This window comes from Gymnoscopelus microlampas (genome assembly GCF_963454915.1).
Source record: "Gymnoscopelus microlampas genome assembly, chromosome: 9".
Taxonomy (NCBI): Eukaryota; Metazoa; Chordata; class Actinopteri; order Myctophiformes; family Myctophidae; genus Gymnoscopelus; species Gymnoscopelus microlampas.
Genome location: NC_139946.1, coordinates 33,628,500 through 33,648,630, shown reverse-complemented (window position 1 = coordinate 33,648,630; position 20,131 = coordinate 33,628,500). Strand labels below are relative to the sequence as shown.

The window sequence follows — 20,131 nt, the reverse complement described above, 5'->3', positions numbered from 1 at the left end:
GCACTTGCAGCAGGTTGCATCATGAGAACAGGTCCGTCTGCTCTGAGTGAGAAACCCCCCACGCACGCACAGGTTCTCTGTGTCACTGTCAAGGTGATAAACCAACAGTGGTGGAAAGTAACTAAGTACATTTACTCAAGTACTGTATTTAAGTACAATTTTGAGTTTTTTTTTTACTTTACTGGATTATTTCCAATTTTCAGTACTTTGACTTCTACTCCACTACATCTCAGAGGCAAATATTGTGCTTTTACGCCACTATAATTATTTGAAAACTTTAGTTACTAGTTACTTTGTAGATTTTGATTACAAAACATTAACCCTATATACACTTTGGCCATTTGAAAATAGCTTGTAGATCTGCTTTTTTCAAAGATTTTTTATACATTTCATATTTTTGAAAACTTCATGAAATGGGACATTCTGCCTAATGAGTACTTTCTACTTTTGGTATTTTAAGTAGGGCTACATTTTGATACCAATGCTTTTGTACTTTTACTCAAGTAAATCTTGAATTCCGGACGTTTACTTGTAACAGAGTACTTCTACATTGCCGTATCGATACTTTTACTTAAGTAAAGAATTAGTACTTTTTCCACCACTGCTGAGAACCCCCCACAGGTCCTCACTGACTCACTCTGTGTCAAGGTGATAAACCGACACGTTAGAGTGCATGTGGGATGAGACCTGAGACGACTGAACTGAACTCATGTTTACCAACAGTCAAGGACAAATGAGCCATATAGTCAACTCACGTATCCGGGAGTGTTGCTGATAAAATACAAGGATTTACAGTATTAAATCAGATGACCTCAGCTAAAAGATAAGGCCGCTAGTAAATATGAAACTGGAGATTAGAAGTGAGCAGTGGAAGAAACCATGTACATTTACTGAAGTAGTCTACTGTACTTAAGTAGGATACGACTTTGAGGTAGCCTACTTTTACTTTACTGGAGTATTTACATTTTAATACAAATTCCACACTACATCTCAGAGGCAAATGCTGTACTTTTTTTACTCCACTACAATTATGGCAGATTAGATGAATTTGTCAAATTATTCATGATATAATCAAAATGTTCAAAAATAGCAGATCAACAAGCTCATAATGTGCGTTCAAATATCCGAGGTGTATATATAATGGACATAAGTGGTTAATGGTCAGTCATTATTCGCCAATAAAAAATAACATGATATACAATTCTAAAATGGACAGTCTGCATAATGACAACATTTTTATGCCAATTTATGTACTTTTAAGTAAGATTTGACTGCAGGACTTGAAGTATTTTTACACTGTGGTATTGTTACTTTTACTTGAGTAAAAATGACAAGAACTTTTTTCCACCACTGGTGAGCACAAGTTATTTGGGAACAGGACAGTAGTGGTTGTCAACAAGGATACAAACAACAAGCAATTTGTGGTTCAAAGCATTTATTGCATTATTTTCTTAGAAAAACAATACAAAATTCTGGAGCAACGGTCATAAATGTTGCTTTGAGTGAACTGCAATCATTCACATGGTACAGTAAAGTGCTTATATTAAATGGGGGAGAAAACAAAAAAGTATTTGAAGGATGCATTGATTCCAAATAAACTTCCCATGAACATGTTGGGCTTGGGGTGGATTCTGACAGTGTAAAAACAAGTGTTGGAAGAAAAGAAAAAGAAAAGCCCTACGGCTTAAAAAAAAGTCGACAAATCATAACCCCATCCCCTGTCCATGAATTATTTATAAAACGTTTGATCGATGCTGCTGGATCTTAAATGCTTTGCCTGTGGGCTACATTCAAATTGTGTAGTTGGTACACTGTCCATTTAAATGATTGACTGAATTTTAACACTTCCTGACTTCAAAATGACTTACAATATAAAAAAAATTGAGGCTTAGGATATCATTCTATCCCTTCCCCCAATAAAAAGGCAGTCCAAATTACTGCATTTGACAAAAGTAGAAATGGTCATGACCAAGGAAACTCTTATACCCTTGAAGATATCAGAGAGTATGGCCCAAGTCTTTGTGCATTTCCGAGAATCCCAACCCTAACAAAATATAGGGAGAAACTTGTCTTGTACTCAAAAGGGAGAAAAAGGCAGAAATACTGAATTGAGTAGGTATTTTCAAAATCCCCAGATTGCCTTAATCAGCTTAATGCTTTGTTTATATGACTGATAGCAAAGTAGTTTCCCAAACAGAGAACAAACAGCTGCATACACAAATTTCAAGTAAGTCTTACTATAAGACATAAAACCCCACAACGATGCATCGGTAGAAAGGTTGTTTAGAACTATTACAATCAGTGTCCTAGTATCAGCATAATGGGCCCTTTGACACCAAGGGAGCCATTTTCCAGAGTACCGCACACTGCTGTGCAGGCAACATCACATGGATCACTAGTTACCCATTTCTTGTTTAGGAGATGGATAACTTTAAACTCTCAACTATTCACTCATTCAATGTCATGACTTAAACCCCTCTTTGGTGAATGGTGTCTTCAGAACGCATCATCATGCCATTACCTGTCAATTGCAGGAAGAAGATACAACTTATTCTCAACAGGTTGATCACTGCTGACACACGCATGAGAAGTTAAACAAAAAGCCTTCCCTGGGCATGAACCGCTCCAGATAAACGAAAAAACTTTTCCGCCACCTCACCTCTTACACCACATACTCTGAACTCTCAAAAACACTAACACGTATACAAAGAGAATCTTTAAAAAAAAAAAAAAAAAAAAAAAAAAGGGAAAAGAAAATTGAAAAGTAAAACATCCTGTGTTCCACCTGAACTGATCAGCACCTGCATTAGAGTCACTATAGAAAACAAGAGCTTAGAACAGCCATAACAATATCAGTGTGGCACATAGACATGGAGTTGAAAAAAACATAAAGTAAACTCATTAATACAGCTACATGTCCTTGGAAGACTTTTTTTTGTGTTTTATTTTTCTGGAATGCTTTTCCTTTTTTTACCCTATCTTTTTCTTCATTTTTTTCTTTTTTATATCCTCCAAACACTCATTTGCCTATTTATTTCAATAATCTTGTTCTGAGAATTTTCCCCAAAAGTCATACAAATTTTGCCAGCAATAACTGAGTGCGTCATGTAAAGAGAAAAAAAAAAGAAAAATAGACATCCAACCTTTCCAAGTCAATGGTTTGATTAACACTTACAAATTACACTCAGGCGAAATTGGCCGACATGTTTTTTTCCCCAACCCCCTGCTTATTTTACCTTTACATCTAATGCATATTCTGGACTCTTGGTGACAAAAAAAAAAAAAAAAAAAAAAGTCAAATGGGGACATGTGAGAATTGGGTCTCAAAGAATGTAACACCAGACCAATTTCAGCTCCCCAGCCTGTTATCAAATTATGTAGCTGTGCCAAGAACATAAAGTAGTCATAGTCCAGGCTTGACTCAGAGGCCCTGTTGTTTTGGTTGTGGCCATGCATCACAACCCAGGGATAACAACCCAGGAACAGTTTTATTTCCTGCTCCATGTGTTGAGGAAATTCCAGAGGAACTGCTCGATAACAACAAAAGCATCATAAAAAAAATATTGATCAGTAGAGCCACCGGTAGTTGGGCATAGGTTCATATTTGAAGTCAGGCTGGTTATAGACATCCTCTTAACTTTAAGAGCTTTAACATACATGACCACAGAAGCTAGAAGAATGTGGCTTTATCACTCCACTTACACAACAGGCTCAGTTGTGAGGAATTTATCTCAAATGGAAAAAAGAAAAAATAAGGGCGAATGCTTTTAGAGACCCCTCCCCATCCACTTAATGGACCACACCAGGCACAGACAGCATTGGCTTACACAGCCCCATTTTAACCCCCTACACTGAATCCTTTCTAGACAGAACAGCCTTCATCTTGGCATATTGCATAAGCTTGTATGTATCTGCAGAAGGGCCATTCGTGCGTATACATACAGGCGAGAGAACATTCCAGATAACTTAATTCACAGTGGATCCAGTTGTAACGTGTGGAAGCAGCACAACAGGTTGTCCTTTGGTGTCTGAGCTTGGTTTCAAAGATAAAAATGTACTAGTTTCTTCTGAATCGAGTTGAAGGACAAGAAAACATAACTATAAAATAACACCTCCTCCCCCTTTACCCCAGATTCTAAGCTGGCCTTCCCTCCCCTCGGCCTGGACATGCATATTTGTTTTGATATATGCAGGCCCTGGATTTATGTGCTTTAGAAGTGCTGCAGAGGGGCACAAGGCATTTAGCAAAAGGGATGTAGGCAGCAGTCTCCCTTTACAGATCAGAGAAAGCCTGAATGACTGAGGGAACCAAGGCCAGCTAGAGTCAGCAAGGGGCCCTACGACTTGGGGAGGGAGGACAACAGGGTCATATGATCCGAGTCATAACGGGAGATCAGAAGTCAGGGTTCGGAGGGTTTAGGCACAGTCACCCACAATGACTAGGGGGGCCAGGAGCTGGCGGAGTTCTGCAGCTGAGACGGGCCCTCCATTAGGCTGCCTGCGCCAGGCCAGCTTGGAGTTGGAAGGAGGTGAGAGACGCATGGAGGAGCCACTACTGGCAGTTATGATCAGCGGCGCCTCCTGCTGCTGGTGGTCCTCCATTCCATCCTGCTCAGCCAGCTGCCGGTTCACAGCCATAGCCTTGCCGGCATAGAATGTCAGGTCCCTGGCATTGCTGGTCCTGATTGACGAGCAGACACAAACGTAAATTAAGAGACCAAAACAGGGGCACACAGCCAACAGGAAATTACTTTTAGGAAATCTTTAACTTGTAATATGCTTCAAAGCAAAGTCTCACCTCTGATGAATAATGGATTTTGGAAAAGTGTCAAAGGCACCCTGTGTAAACAGAAAAAGACAGGTTTCAAAAGGTGGTCGAACAGTAACAGAAACATCCTTCCATAAACATACAGAGAAAAGTGTGTAGGAGGTTTGGGTGGGTGTTGACCTACCCCCTGCACCCATGGATGCTGCAGCACCTGGCTGGCACTCAGACGTTTTTTGGCGTCCCGTACCAGAAGTTTGGATATAAGGTCTTTGGCACTTGAGGAGATGTGAGCCCAGTCTTTCGCAGGAAACTCATACTTTCCTTCCTGGATACTCTCAAACAAAGTGTTCTGAAAACAGAGAGGGAAGGACAGGGATAGCATGTTAATGTTTAACCATCATATACATTGTGACCTCAGGAGGCAAAGGGTTCCAGTTACACTGTTGTGTGGAGCATGTCACGTGTGCCCTATATAAAGCAAGCGTGAACTTAAAGCAGGGGTGGGGGCTCGGCTATGTTGTCTCAGGTGCACACCAGCAACAAAAGTAGTAGTAACAGGATAGAGGAAAATGAGAGGGAGAGATGGCTTAATTGTTTAAACCCTAAACACACTTTGCTGACTGGAGTCTCCCAGGGGTCTATAAACCTGCACCCACTTTCCCATCTACACCAAATGTCTGCAGTGGAAATGGCTGATATACAAGCTCACAATGCGACACGTTGTGAGCTTGTAGATTTCCTTTTTTTCCCAAATATTCGCCTCAGAATAGGGACACCGGAGCTCATCTGGTTAGAATTCTCACCTGGCATGTGTGGCAGGGCTCTCCCACTTCCCAGCCACAGTCGCCCCCACAGCGGCCAACAAAGGGTGGGTAGCCACTCAGCATGATGTAGAGGATGACTCCCAGGCTCCACAGGTCACAGCGCTTGTCATAAATGGTGGCCTCCTCACTGAAGGCCTCAACCACCTCAGGTGCCATGTACTCTGCAGAGCCACACTGTAAAAAAAAAAAGTAGGGTGGGGGAAGAGACAGAGAAAAAACATGTTTGTTAGCCCCGGGGGAAATAAAGTTTGAGTCACAGTTGGCATCTGGCCCCAGTTGGTGTTTTTGTGTAAACAACACGGTGGTGGAGAACGTTACTGTTGCTTAGTACAATACAACAGAACGATAAACAAAAATGTGCAGAGAAAGTGCACACAAGCTGGCACTGACAGTGTCATGTCCCTAAGCACACTTTTGTTCTCTTCCCCGCTGCTGACTACATTCCTTAGTTCAGCTGATACCTCATGTGCTTCTTTATAGAGGCTGGGGCCTTGTGTGGGGGGCTGCCTGTATGAGAGTCACATGGTGGAGCGCTAGTAGAGTCAGCAGGGGCAATAAGCTAAGGGGGCCAAGAGGGGGAGGGATAGATTATCCACTGTGGTTGATCCATTTGAAATTACCCCAATGCTTTCCTCTTTTCCTCTCCAGTGGAAAATATAAGGAGGCATTAGCAGGAACATAATGTGCAGTCATCCATCCAAGGCAGGGGAAGGGCTAGGCAGGTTGGTGTGGGTAGGCAGCAGTGTGAGTGAGTCATTGTCCATTTTCAGCACTCAGCTGAGCAGGCCAGGCAAGCAGAATGAGCCGAGAGCAAGGGCAGCCTCACTCCAGTGGTACCATGTTATGTAGCTCACACAGAAACTAGGCCAAACACTGACTGAGCAGGGGGGGAAAAAAAGAGGATTGGCTGTCCAGCAGAACCACAAACAGGGCTGAGCCCCCGCTCGTTACGCAACTTGCTAGCTGCAAAACACCAAATGCCATTTTAATACTCAAGGAACAGAGGAAGGGGAGGGGTGTTAAATGTAGTGGCTTGCTAGTTCAGCAGGACATGTGAACAAAGACATTCCAGTACTTAGTCCTTTGCACAGCTTGTAATGTAGCCAGAAACCCATAAACACGTTAGCCCCATGTATACCCCATACGATGGCGTTGTGGATAAATAGCCAATCTACAAGCTCACAACATTGTGAGCTTGTAGATCTGCCATCCCCCCCCCCCAAAAAAGAATTGGACAACAGGCTGAAAGTCGTTACGGTCCAAGTCTAATCGAATAACAAAGCTTTGTAAAATTCTCTCACCAAGGGTTCTAGAGTATAAGATTAGCATCCTGATTTTGTTATGTATTCCCATTAAAACGGTCCTCAATACTGAATAGCTGAAATGCTCTCATAGTGTTTACTTTAATCTGGACAGTATTGGGCACCTTTTCTGAGCAGAAAGTCCTAATCCAAGCCCATCATCCTCATGGTGGAATGTGTTTACATAGAGCAGGCCTCCATTGTTTCCTAGTGCCGTGTCCCAGCTGTCTCCTGGCTCCTCCTCCACCCTGCTGCACCCTTATGTAATGAAATTTTGCAGTGCAGGAATCTCAGCTCAGACAAAGCGTCTTCTGTCGGGCACAGTCACAGACAGACCCAACCCCCACACCACCATCGTCACTACCACTGCCCCCACAACAGACATCCCAACCCCCAGGATCCAGGTCAAATTCAGCTCCCATAAAAAAAACAAAAAACATACTGGTCTGGCACCACTGCAGACACATGGGCAAATGTTTTAGCCTAACACGGTCCTCTGGAATCAAAAGGCAATATGATAGTGAATGTGGGCTACTTGTGTATCAAAGCCACCTGAGAAAACAAATAAGACCAAAAACGCTCGTGGCAGAGGTATGGTTATAGATACGCTGCGCTGGCTATGACCGATAAGGGCTGAAGGGGTACAGGCTCAGGTACAGGAGATAAGTCATGGCTCTAGGATACTCTAGAGTAGACCATCTTTATAATACAGGGCATCAAATCTGACCCCAAATTAATTTCACTGGTACTGCTGCAACTTCGGTGCAGGCTTGCATCAGTCTCAGCCATCTCCAATCCCTCTGCAATGTACAGATAGCAGATAATCAGCTGACGCCACCAGAGGATTTGTTGGCAACGCCGTCTGGGGCTTTCCTCAAACCAGGTGACTGGTCAGACCACACAGTCAGCTGACACCCACGGAGAACACAAACACACCTTTGCTGTTGGTAAACTAAAGGCTTAAGGCGAAGAGGCTTACGGGAAGAGTACAGCTCTGTCATCAGCCCTGCAGCTGCATAATCTGAATCTGGGCCAAACAAACTCACACAACTGCCGCAGCTCTTCACTTCCCCTTAAGGGGCATCACAAGCTCTGTGTCTGTCTGTGTGGATTTGCATGCAGCCAATGCACACCCAGCCTCGTTCATTGGTGTATGTTATGCACACATGTACAGTCAGATTTGATTTAATGTTCAGCAGACAGGCCGTCACTCGCACCGAATTCTTAGAAGAGGCTGGAATTAGCATTTTTCCTAGAAATGACTCCTCCCCTCTGCCTGTAAAACCTGCCCTCCCTGTCTGTAAACCACAGACCAAATTAGAGTCCGACCGATATATCGGTCACCGATATATCGGTACCCGATATGGCCTTATTTGGTTATATCGGATCATATCGTATCGGTGAAATTTCTCACCGATATGACCGATATGAAAAAAAAAAAAAGTTTGCTCAAAAAGCACTTTGCTGGTGTTATTATATATTTTGTCCAGCAGAGCGCGCTGGGCTTGTAGATCTGCTACTTTCAGTAGGCCTACCATACTTTACTACTCTACACAACACAGCAAACCAAACAAAAACATCGTCGACGGTCGACCAAAGCAGCTTCAACCAGCGGATACTTTTCCCAGATGCGACGGTAAATTAGTTCAATCTGATGACTGGTTCAGCCCAAAATATGCCAGTATAAATAATTGTGGATTGTCCTATAATAATAATGATAGGCTGAGGTGAGGCTATACTCACTTCTATTTTAGCGTCGTCATTTTGGCTTAGTTTGTTATGCCTCAAACAAAAACAACACCACCACAGCTGTAGTGTTAATTAATTAATTGTCTCCATCGCGGGTTTGCGTATTAAGTAAAAGTATCAATACTGTAATACAGAAATACTCTTTTACAAGTAAAAGTCCGGAATTAAAAAAATTCTGTAAAGTAAAAGAACAAAAGTTTTGGTATCAAAATGTAGGCCTACTTAAAGCAGAGTCCTGCAGGGGTCCAATGTTGAGAACCCGCGCTGCCCGTCAATAATCAGATCTGCAGAGTAGACCCACCCTTCACCCTGTCCGTGATCCTTTCAAAATACGAACCAGAACCGCCGCGTCCGCCCGTCAAATAATGGACGTGTTGTCCGCCCGTTTACCCATGATTACATGCAGAGTAAAACGTAAATAGCCTACAGACAGTCACTCAGCTCAGTTTAAAAGTGTGTTGAAAAGGATAGATAGCATAGGAGCCTTCAACAATAGAGCTACATTCAGTGTACAAGTGAAGACGGAGGAGCGAGCTTTAACCATACGTGCGAACGCGCACATACGCAGTAAGCATGTGTCATTGTTTACGTCTCAGATGGTTTTAATTTGAAGGTTTAACAGGATGTTCAATGTGTTTTGTGAGTTAAGATAACTGACCAGCGTGCTCCATGCCGTTGTGCTGTGTTAAGTTACACAAGTGACGTTGTTTTCGCGGAGACAGGGCTCTCTGATTTTCACAATAAAACGTTACCTACCCGCGTTTAGTTACTTCAGAACCGCCCGTCGGTATATTTTACACCCGTTTTCACCCGTCAAACGATTGCAGGACTCTGACTTAAAGTACAAAGCAGAAAGTAGGCTACTACTCATTATGCAGAATGTCCTGTTCAACAACATTTCAAATGGATAAAAATCTTTGGAAAATAGCAGATCTACAAGCTTGTAAATCTGCTATTTTCAAATGGCAGAAATCAATGTATATAGGGCTGAAGTGGTTAATGTGTGTTTTGTTTATAATATTCTAGATCTTAATCTACAAAGTAACTAGTAACTAAAGTTTTCAAATAATTGTAGTGGAGTAAAAGTATAATATTTGCCTAGTCTGAGATGTAGTGGAGTAGAAGTAAAAGGGTTGAAAATTGGAAATACTTTCCAATACTTTACTATTACTAAATATAAATAATAGTAAAAAAAATACCTAAAAAATGTACTTAAAATTTTCCTAAGTACTGTACTTGAGTAAATGTAAAAAAAACAAAAACAGAAAAGGCCTATTTTCATTCCAGCTAATAAAATTCACAATATCGGTTGTTGCATATCGGTTATCGGTGACCGATATAATCCAAACCTCTCTAAAATCGGTTATCGGTATCGGTCACAAAAATCCCTATCGGTCGGACTCTAGACCAAATACACACAGGCTGCAAACGTATGGGCACTAGTTGGGCTCAGCCCTCTGACTGACTGCACAGTAAGTTCAATTTGATCAGAAGGGGGAGGTGAATAAATGGATTTAAAGCCATATTATATTGAGCAATAGCCACAGTAGGAATGCAGGCATAGGGGGAGAGGAGCTCTACAGCAAGATGAAAAGCAGATAAGATTGCCCCTGTGATCAAGGCAAAGAAAACAAGAGAGAGCGCATGAGCAGACTTTGCTGTACACCCCTCCCCCTTCCCTTCCCCTCCCGCCGCTCTGGCCAATCAAAGCGCAGTTGCTAGGTCTGGGGGGCAAGACTACATTTCGAGAACAGGCTGTAGGCATGGCCTTTTGTATGGAGAATACAAAGAAAATGCAGACTTGCACAAGTGTGGTGAGGGCCAGTGGGTGGAGTTAACTATAGGCAGAGACGGGGTTGGTGGTTTATGGTATGTTGTTTTTCTCTTCTGTGGGTTTATACCAGAGAGAGGGGGGGTTGTTATGTTTTGATTCAAGCATTGAAGCCTTGCTTTTCTCCACTTCCTCTTATGACTGGATACGGCCCTGTAAAAGTGTTCCCTCTAGTCTTGCAACATTTCAAGGATAGAACACTGGGTCCTGTCGTTTAGCTTTAACACTTCTTAGAAAAATAAAGATAAATAAAAGTCATCTCAAATTAAATTCTTTGCAGAAAGAACAAAGACACCTCTGAGGAGCACATGGTCTGGAAGAAAAAAAACTGGCAGAGCGAAGCAACTGTTAAAGAGCAGCCATGCCACTTTAATGGCCACTCCACTCATACTCTTGTCAAGTCTTGAGGACGACAGGACAAATGGGCAACCTCCAAATGAAACAGCTCCACCCTGCACCCTTTAAGTCAGCGTAGACTAAACATGTGAGGGCCCCTGGCCCCACAACTATTCCCCCCCACACAAATAGTACAGGGATGGGCCGTCCATCCGGCTGTCTGGCTAAAGAAAGATCAGGTTACCAAGGCAGAAACCCCCTACAATCCATCCCACAATTTCCCCACAGCCATCTTTGTCACCTGTTCTAGTCCATCGATACACACGGCTTGACAACCAACGCAGACTCATCTGTTGACTCAAACACAGCGGAAAATCTTCCCTTTGAAATGTACCCTCCTATTCCAAGTTGCCATTCTGACTTTCAAGGCACATTGCCAAGTAAGTGCTCCGCCTTGTGATGATATTGCGGGGGTTAAACACACATAACCCAGATCATGTGCCTCACTGTTTGGGACTGATAAGCAGCAGGATGTGGACGTTAGACAGAGGTGCATATCTACCTGAGTGTAGCTGATATCTCAGCTATGATAAGGGAGCACGAGAGCTGCCAGGGAAGGGACAGTGAGTGAGCAAACGTACACCGGCTCAGAGTAAACACCCGTAACTTCAGAGAAACTATCCGACAGTGACCTCATTGTCCTTAACCTCAAGGACCAGAATCCTCCCTCCCCCAATCAGGGGGCTTTCCTGTAGCTAGTGCCACCAAGTGTTGTCCAATAGGCATCCAGTCAGCTGGACTTGATAAAGGCATTGTTTAAGACAAGCAACAAAAAAAGAAACACCCTGCTTATACACCTCAGGGTGACAAACCATAGTGGCAGGCAATGTGACTGAGATTAACCTTTGCCTGGCTACGTATACCTATGTTTACGTTACCCCTCCCAATAGCATGCATTTCCCTTCTGCTATTTATACATGCCAACAAGTCACACATAGTCATGGTGAACAGACAAGTGGGCTGGCAGACTTACAGGAGTGAGTAGCTCAGGAGTGGAGATGGGTGAGCTGTCACTGTTGAGCTTGATCCCACTGCCCAGGTCAAAGTCACAGATCTTGACAGGGGAGATCTGACAAAGAAATAAATACAAAATGTTAGTTATGAGAGTGAACGAAATAGACATACAAATTCTTTGGTGTGTCATTTATCACTGCCAAGACAGATGTTGCCACTCCAATGAGTGCCTTTCTAACTGAACATGCCTGTAGTAAACTCACCTTGTCCGAATTCTCACACAGGATGTTTTCAGGTTTCAGGTCTCTATGTGCCATTCCTGAAAAAATTGCTTGCATTAAAATGTATATAAAAATATTTGTAAATAACAACGTTGCACTGTTTTAGACTGTTAGAGGTCAGAGCCCATTGAGAGTGCACATGAAACCATTTGAATAGTTGTATTAGTCGGGGGGGGGGGGTCGTTTTGCTGATGAAGAGGTGGTTGTACTACGACTTAACCATCTATGTGCTAAGTGTGTAAATGCAGTGGTATTTGATGATCCGCTGTGGTAATAAAAGCCCACCCCATGGTATATAGCCAAACAATTCCCATTCCTACAAAGCAATAAATCTGTGGACCCTTTATAGTTGACTTACCTTTGTTATGCAGGAAATCTAGAGCGCTGGCGATGTCCTGCACCACAACGCTGGCTTCCTGCTCACCGAAGTGACGCCTTCTGTGAATGTGAGCGAGGACAGACCCTAAAAAAAAAGGAAAAGAAAAAATGGTAAACAAGTGAACCTCTTCATTACTCTGCTTTGACATCAAGCATCTAGCCATAATCATAGTGTACTGGTGGAAAGGTTCAATTTACCCCACACAGACTGACTGCGCAAGAGGGGCATTACCATAATATTTAACGACAAATAAAAGCTAATCTTTTAGTCTCGAGCCTTCTGCTGGATGTACCAACCTCCTCTCAGCTTTTCAAACACCAGGTAGAATTTGTCTTCCTCTTCAAAAAACTCAACCAACTCCAGGATATTCCTTTTGGGGAAAAACACAGAAAGGAATCAGCCTATGGTAGTGGCATGAAATGCAAGTCTGTCCATTTACACATTACTTGTTAAGTGAGTTGTAATGCAAAATGTTTTAACCACATAAACCCTATAATGTAGGGTTTATGTAGGGTTGTGCTTCGTTGACCCCCCCCCCCCCCCGGGTTAGGGATGGGTATTGGTCCAATCCTTTTTCCCTTTTACAAGCTCACAGTGCGTTTCATTGTAGATCTGCCATTTGTTGAATGTAGCTCCATTTTTGTCAAAAGTTGACATGTCCAGAATAGGGGCACTAGGGATCATGTGGTAAGGGTATCGCCCCATTAAAGTCACATGGAAGTGTAATGGCATAATGGGGCACGAGCAGTTCAGTTAAAGATAATCTGTGGTGCTGTCACACGTCATTGTGGTAGTGTGAAGACTGCTGTACAGTTACCTGTGTCCCTGGCACTGGTAGAGCATCTCAACCTCACGGAAGACACGGCTACGGCTGTGACCTGGCCTCTTCTCAATGATCTGTAACAGAACACACTGGTTAGGGGAAGGCTCCAGACAGACAGAGGCATATCTGAGCTTAAAATGTGTTTATTTAGACTCCCCAAGACTGCATCATGAACACACCCCACCACATGGCAGCAGTGTTTCATATAGGTCACACATGGTAAAACACAGGTTACGTGTACTATATATATGGTACTTATAGGTCCCAGATGGTATAGCAGTAATTATATATGGTACCCCTGAATTTCCTGGGTTGCCTCCAACAATGGTTAACCTACTACTCCTGACATCCTGCCAAACTGAAGGAATGGAGAATGTGTAAATGCACCTCTAAACTTCTAAATATATCATGTGTGTAACCTATATTCCAATCTTAAGTGCTCTTAAGTAGCGAAGGTGCTCCTTTGTGACACCCCAAGAGTCGAGCCAAAATAGTTTGATCAACAAAACGGTCTAAATATAGCCAGCAGATCCTGGAACCAAAACATCGCGGGGCCCCAATGCAGGCCGTGTGTCATACTGCCAAGAGAGACAGAAAGAGAGACTGCTGACACCAGAGCAAAAGGGCCTGAATTTTCCAGCCCCAGCTATTGTCTGCTCATGGGGGTGTGCATGGTTCTCTTCCTGCTAGCAGGATTATAGTTGCCATTGAAACCCAGTGGTGCTAGAGTGCAGTGTGTGTCTAGGATTAATGTACAGACAAGAGACCAGTGTGCAGCCCAAAGCCAACAACACACTGGACCACATCTGAGTCAGCATACAGACAACCCACATCAGCCCACTTTCTCCCAATCACAACACAAATCAATCCAATCACACTGACTATAACATGTACAGTGTAAACATCGAAATAACAAAAAAAACAGAGCATAGATAAATTGTCATGAGCAGAGACAACGACAGTAATAGCTAAGGGGTTTATGAGTTGGACAATACAAACTTAGTGGCGCTGACTCTTTTTGTCCCATGGGGAAGGCGGTCGGGGGTGGGGGTTTGCTGTTGTGCGGAAACAGTCACGTACACCACCAGAAGGAGGGATAAATCAGATTCACAGCAGTCTGGCTTTGGAAGAGGCCCAACTGAGTCACGCTGTGGCTCTGTAAATCAATCTAAGCTTGTGAAAGAACCCTTGAGGAGGAGGGGTAGAGCGAGATGAGGCCCAAGACAGACGCGACAGGCAGGCAGGCATGGCCTCCCTCCACCCTGCTCTTTGGCCTTTGTTGTGATTGAAACACCACCGCCCCCTTGCCTAGGTGGAGGAGAAGGACATCTGGCAGGAGTAGTCTAAACACCCCCCCTAACAGTAACCCCAACTGACCTCCACTACTACTTCACCAGTCCCCCCGCCCCTCTCCTATATTGCTTGGTCCCAAGAGAAACATCCCTGGGTAAACATGAATAATGCACCATGTTCACTTGTGGGAGCCTGTGCTCAAATTCCATTGCAGTATTCATTCCAAAATATATGCTTTTTCACTTAAGGCGACACTGCATTGAACTATCAAAAATAGCCCTTTAACAGGAGTGATCTGAAATATATTTGGCTGAAATATTTGTGCAATAGGCATTGAATCCCCAAGAGTAAAAATCTTTGGGCCTTTGGAAATAAACCTCAAGTTGGTTAAGTGCCAACAAAAAAAAAAGTATAAAAAAGGCATCTACAACTTCTACATTCAAAAGAAAAAAATATATACTTCCTCAAAACAGGACCAACGGAAAAGACATGCAGCAAGCACGGCGCAAAGTCTATTTGTCAGTACACGCCCCATTTGAGAGGAAATAAAGCCCTACTGCACAAGGGAGAACAAAACAGTGTAAACACCCCAGGACACAAGCAGAGCCCTGCACCCCTCCTCTCTCCATATGTGGGTTTTGTTTTGGCATGGCCACAAGTACACAATGTTCCCGCCACCAGAAGCATCCACAGCCAATAAGAGCAAAGAAAAAGGGTGGGTATTGTGTTCCAAGAGCTCTGATTGGCTAATGGAGCGAGAAAACAGTGAGGGAGCGTCTGTGTGAACAGTGCACAGTGGCTAGCGCTTCACATTCAAAAACTAGGAACACAGCTACTACATAACAGGGGGCCCGCTGACATCTGCTTTGGTGCGCTGAACTGAGAAAACATTTACATCCTGCCCCAGGAGCGTAACCCACCACAGCAAGGTTACTCAAGCACTGGCACCAAAAGCAAGTCATCGAGGACACAGTTGGTGACGCACAAAATTAACATGACCTTCCTGAACCCCTCTCAAATAACCTAGTTATTCCTCCTTGCACCATTCAAAAACATGAAATGGTACACGAACCCCATACTAGCATTCCATGTCCAGCACTACAACGATGAATTCACAGCCCAAAGCTAAGCAGTATCTCCACACACACAGGAAATGTAACATCTTCACACCACTCATCAGGATGGGAAACAGACTCATGCAGTGGGAAGGTGTCATATTAAGAAATAGACTGTCTATGCGTCTACTAGGGGAGTGAGGCCTCAAACCCCCCCCCAAAAAAAAGATTCCTGAAGCAGCTTTACAGTAGTGTTTTTTTCTTTTCTCCATCTTTGCCCTCATTTAGTAATCCATATCCTATGAATTATGCATGGGTTTGATCCTCCACAATTTGGTTGTCCAAATGGGCCACAGTGATAAGTGTTTTAAGATCTTTACCTTAACGGCATATTCTTTGTTGGTGATTAGGTTGATGCAAGTCAGCACCCTGGCATAAGCACCTTCTCCTAGGACCTCTTCGTTCAGCCTGTAGACATCTGTGATTGAAAGGTTCATGGAAAATATGACTTTCAATACATGTCTCTAACCAGATTCTTGTTATACATTATCGTGAGATCAACATGCTGACATCACTGTACTGTAGCTTACCCTCAAAACGTCCAGAGAAACTATCAGTTGCCCGGCAACGTTTCTTCTTCTTGTTTCTCTTCTTAGCATCGGGGATGTCAATAGGCCGGCTGGAGGGTATGTCTATCAAAGAAAAAGATAAAAAGTAGAAAAAAAGAAAATCAATCTAATGATCAGCAAACACAGTCAGCCGTTTTAATATAATTTGTAAATTCTCATTATAAAGCATTTTGACTGGCATACTTTTTATGAATAGTGCTTAAAGATGTACATTAAACTTTGAAAATAAACAACAATAAACATGTCCATGTCTTCCACATTATTCAGTAAAGCCGCCTGGACTTAATTTCAGCCCTTGTCAAGTTGTTGCCATTTTCAGTTGTCCAATGATCATTGACTCCAATTAATCAACTAGACCACTGTGGGTGCCACAAAGGTCCTTACAATCAACATGGCAACAGGAAGACTGTCCCAGATAGGAAAGTTACTGTTTCACAGACTACAGCCATAAAACCACTCACCATATCTTGGGGAGGAATCAAAATTAAATGTCGAATCAAGAAGATGGGATCCATTTTTGGTGAAGTCATCAGATTCAAATGGATTTTGGCCCTGGGGGAGCAGAATATGGTAATTAAATGTTATTCAGACATGCAGTGGTATACACCAATCTTAAATGCATTAATAGCTTCTCAGAACTGATATAAAAAAACATGCCTCATTTACCCTCCCTGTACCATATAAACTGTTAATTATACACACGTTCCAAAACAACCACAAAAGCTTATCTGTGACCACTGAGACATTATAACATGTTGATAAACACACAAAACCATTAGGCCTACTTTTCACAATGGAAAATTTGGTTTCCTCATTCTCAGAACTGATAAAAAACATGCCTCATTTACCCTCCCTGTACCATATAAACTGTTAATTATACACACGTTCCAAAACAACCACAAAAGCTTATCTGTGACCATTGAGAAATATGTATAACATGTTGATAGTCAGACAAACACACCAAACCATTAGGCCTACTTTTCACAATGGAACATTTGGTTTCCTCATGCTCTCATCATTAGATAATAACCACAGCCAATGGCATGTAATATGTAGTTTTGTTTGTTATTCCCAAAGTGTGAAAATTACAGCATTATTGCCATTGGATGTTGTTCTGGTGTCAAATGTCTCACCTTAAAAGAGCGGTGGAATCCGGTGACTTCGGTGATTTTATTTTGCACCATATTTACTCCGATTTGGGATTTTTTGGTGATTTTGCGGCGGCTGCAGTGGTTTTGTGATGAGGTCAGGTTGCACTGGTCTGAGAACAGTCGTTCCAGAGACAGAAGCAAATGATCACACTGCGCTGGCTGGTCAACTTGACTTGCTGCGGCGCTTTAAACGGGAGCCCTGCGGGCGACACAACACACTGCAGTTTTAATGTAACGAACGAACACACACACACACACACACACACACACACACACACACTGCAGCTTTACTGTAATGAACAACACAACACACTGCAGTTTTAATGTAATGAACACACACACACTGCAGCTTTACTGTAATGAACAACACACAACACACTGCAGTTTTAAGGTAATGAACAGACACAACACACTGCAGTTTTGATGCAATGAACCAATACAACAACACACTGCAGATTTATTATAATGAAGCCAAAACACAACTCATTGTAGTTTTTAATATAATTAACCAAACCAACATCACACTGCTGCAGCTTTAGCCTTGGATCAAGACGATCATAGATGTATTTTTAATCGATCTTGACATTTGCAGATACGAAAGGGTCAGACTCGATCAAATGCATCTATGATAGTCTTGATCCAAGGCTACAGCAGAGCTCATAATATACCATCACTACACATTGCAGCTTTGATAATAATGCACCTACTACCAAACAACGGCAAGATCGCCCTCCACACATTCAAAAACACACAAAACCAACCAACCCTTTCCAGACATGATGCATGTGTACAATTTAATCCGTAGCCTGTATCCAATATCTGCTCAAGCAGCGATGTGACCCATCAGGCCGTTTGGTTCATCAACACATGTCAGTTCCGCAGCCAGTCATGTCGCAGCAACAACACTCAGTGTTGCCAGGTTTTGTGAGAGATGTAAGCAACCAGGTTTACGAAGAAGCAACTATAGCCAGGCCACATTAGATGAGCATTTTTTAAGTATATATATATATATATACATAGACTATTTGAAAATAGCAGATCTAGAAGCTCACAACGCTTCGCTGTGAGCTTGTGAATCTGCTATTTTCAAAAATAATCTTGGAGAAAAGTGGAAAATATATTATATTTTTTGGATGGGAGTCCTTGGCTAAGAATTACAAATGTGGGAGTCCTTGACATGAAATATTTTAGAACCACTGGTTTCAACAACGTTAGGAAGCAAGCCCAAAACAAGCAACTACACTTTAGAAACAAGCCATACATACCGCAACCACTAACTTTACAGAAAAACAAGTCAAAACTCTTATAATAAGCCGACATGGCAACACTGAACACAGCGTGCATCTCCGCTCCTGGAGGTAAAGACCTGATCTACATCGTCGCAGGAGGCACGAAGACCATCGATTACATTTAAAATGGCGTAATTTAAACTAAAACCAAACGTCAAGTGATTGATTGAAGCCAACGTCAGCCCTTAACCACAATAACCAGTCAATCCTTTCTGCCTTTCTTTGACCAGGTCCCCCTTGAAAATGAGAGTATCCCTTTGTTTTTCCTGGTCAAATAAAAAGGTTAAACACACAGACTAGTGTATACTAAATGCAGACTTTAATCAATGCGATATAATGTGATGCAATCCAGGCCCAAGATGCTGTACCACGAGACCTGATCCTGTCTGTAAGGCTATATTTAGAGGCAGCTAAAGTGAATGCAGCTGCAGCATTAAACACCACAGTGAAGCAGTGTTGCCAGATTATGTGAGAGACATAAGCAACCAGGTCTATGAAAACAAGCCAGAAAGAAGCAACTGGGCCACATGAGCACTTTAAACCTATATGCATTCATTGGCTATTTGAAAATAGCCGATCTACAAGAGCTTATAGATCTGCTATTTTCAAAATATTTTTTAAAAAGAAAATATTTTAACACCACAAATCTGGTACACGCCGGGTCCCATGGCACAACATATTTCAGTCTGCAGACAAATATAATATAATTGGGGGGGGGGGGGGTATTTGACATGAAAATGTTTGAGAACCACTGGTTTAAACAACATTTAGGAAACAAGCCCAAAATAAGCAACTACTAAAGAGAAACAAGCCCCAAAACGCAACCATCAATATTTACAAGCAACTTTACAGGAAAATAAGCCCAAAGTCGCTTATAATAAGCGTACATGGCAACACTGCAGTGAAGCTATAGCTAATGTTAGCGTCTCAAAGACAGATGTCGTCGCGTCAGACCTCAGACGACTGATACTTTAACTGGACAAACGCTTGCACACACGCACAATAAAACCCTAACGCCACCAACGTGTCTACTACTTACCCCGTTAATAATTTTACAGCTCCAGTGTTCACGTCGTTGTTTGACCCACTGCTTTTAGCCGCAGATGATGGGTAAGGGGAAACGCCTGTTCGTACGTTGCGTGTGGAAGGTGGTGAATAACAATCTGCGACGAGGCTTTTTATAAAATCTCTGTACAGTCTCCTCCCACCGCGGCCCAGGCCCCGCCTACAGCACTCCCCCCTCCCTCCCTCCTTCCTCCTCCTCCACCTCCACTTCCAGAGGACATCAACAGGATGACTAGCGTTGCCATGTCGGCTTTTTATAAGCGACTTTGGGCTTCTCTTTCTGTAAAGTTGATTGTAAAAATTGGTGGATTGCGGTTTGTTTCTAACGTGTACTTGCTTAATT

General features: G+C 42.7%; 1 protein-coding gene across 1 annotated transcript; it reads right to left on the bottom strand.

Annotated features, from left to right (window-relative positions):
- Window positions 1-1,418: 1,418 nt before the first annotated feature.
- Window positions 1,419-19,869, bottom strand: mknk2b (MAPK interacting serine/threonine kinase 2b). The gene is made up of 14 exons (XM_084067604.1): window positions 19,763-19,869; window positions 17,417-17,633; window positions 16,745-16,835; window positions 16,245-16,346; window positions 16,035-16,132; window positions 13,301-13,380; window positions 12,780-12,853; window positions 12,463-12,567; window positions 12,087-12,142; window positions 11,843-11,938; window positions 5,572-5,766; window positions 4,953-5,117; window positions 4,799-4,839; window positions 1,419-4,681 (listed from the first exon to the last, which is right to left on the bottom strand). The coding sequence occupies exons 2-14, from the start codon at window positions 17,465-17,467 to the stop codon at window positions 4,417-4,419; spliced, it is 1,419 nt and encodes a 472-aa protein (XP_083923730.1). The 5' UTR covers window positions 17,468-17,633; window positions 19,763-19,869; the 3' UTR covers window positions 1,419-4,416.
- Window positions 19,870-20,131: the final 262 nt, after the last annotated feature.

Coding starts and splice junctions, on each gene's coding strand:
- mknk2b (XM_084067604.1), bottom strand. CDS start 17,467: ATGGTGCAAAATAAAATCACCGAAGTCACCGGATTCCACCGCTCTTTT. Junction 12,143..12,462: donor AGATTTCCTGCATAACAAAG/GTAAGTCAACTA, acceptor CAATTTTTTCAG/GAATGGCACATAGAGACCTG. Junction 4,682..4,798: donor AAATCCATTATTCATCAGAG/GTGAGACTTTGC, acceptor CTCGTCAATCAG/GACCAGCAATGCCAGGGACC.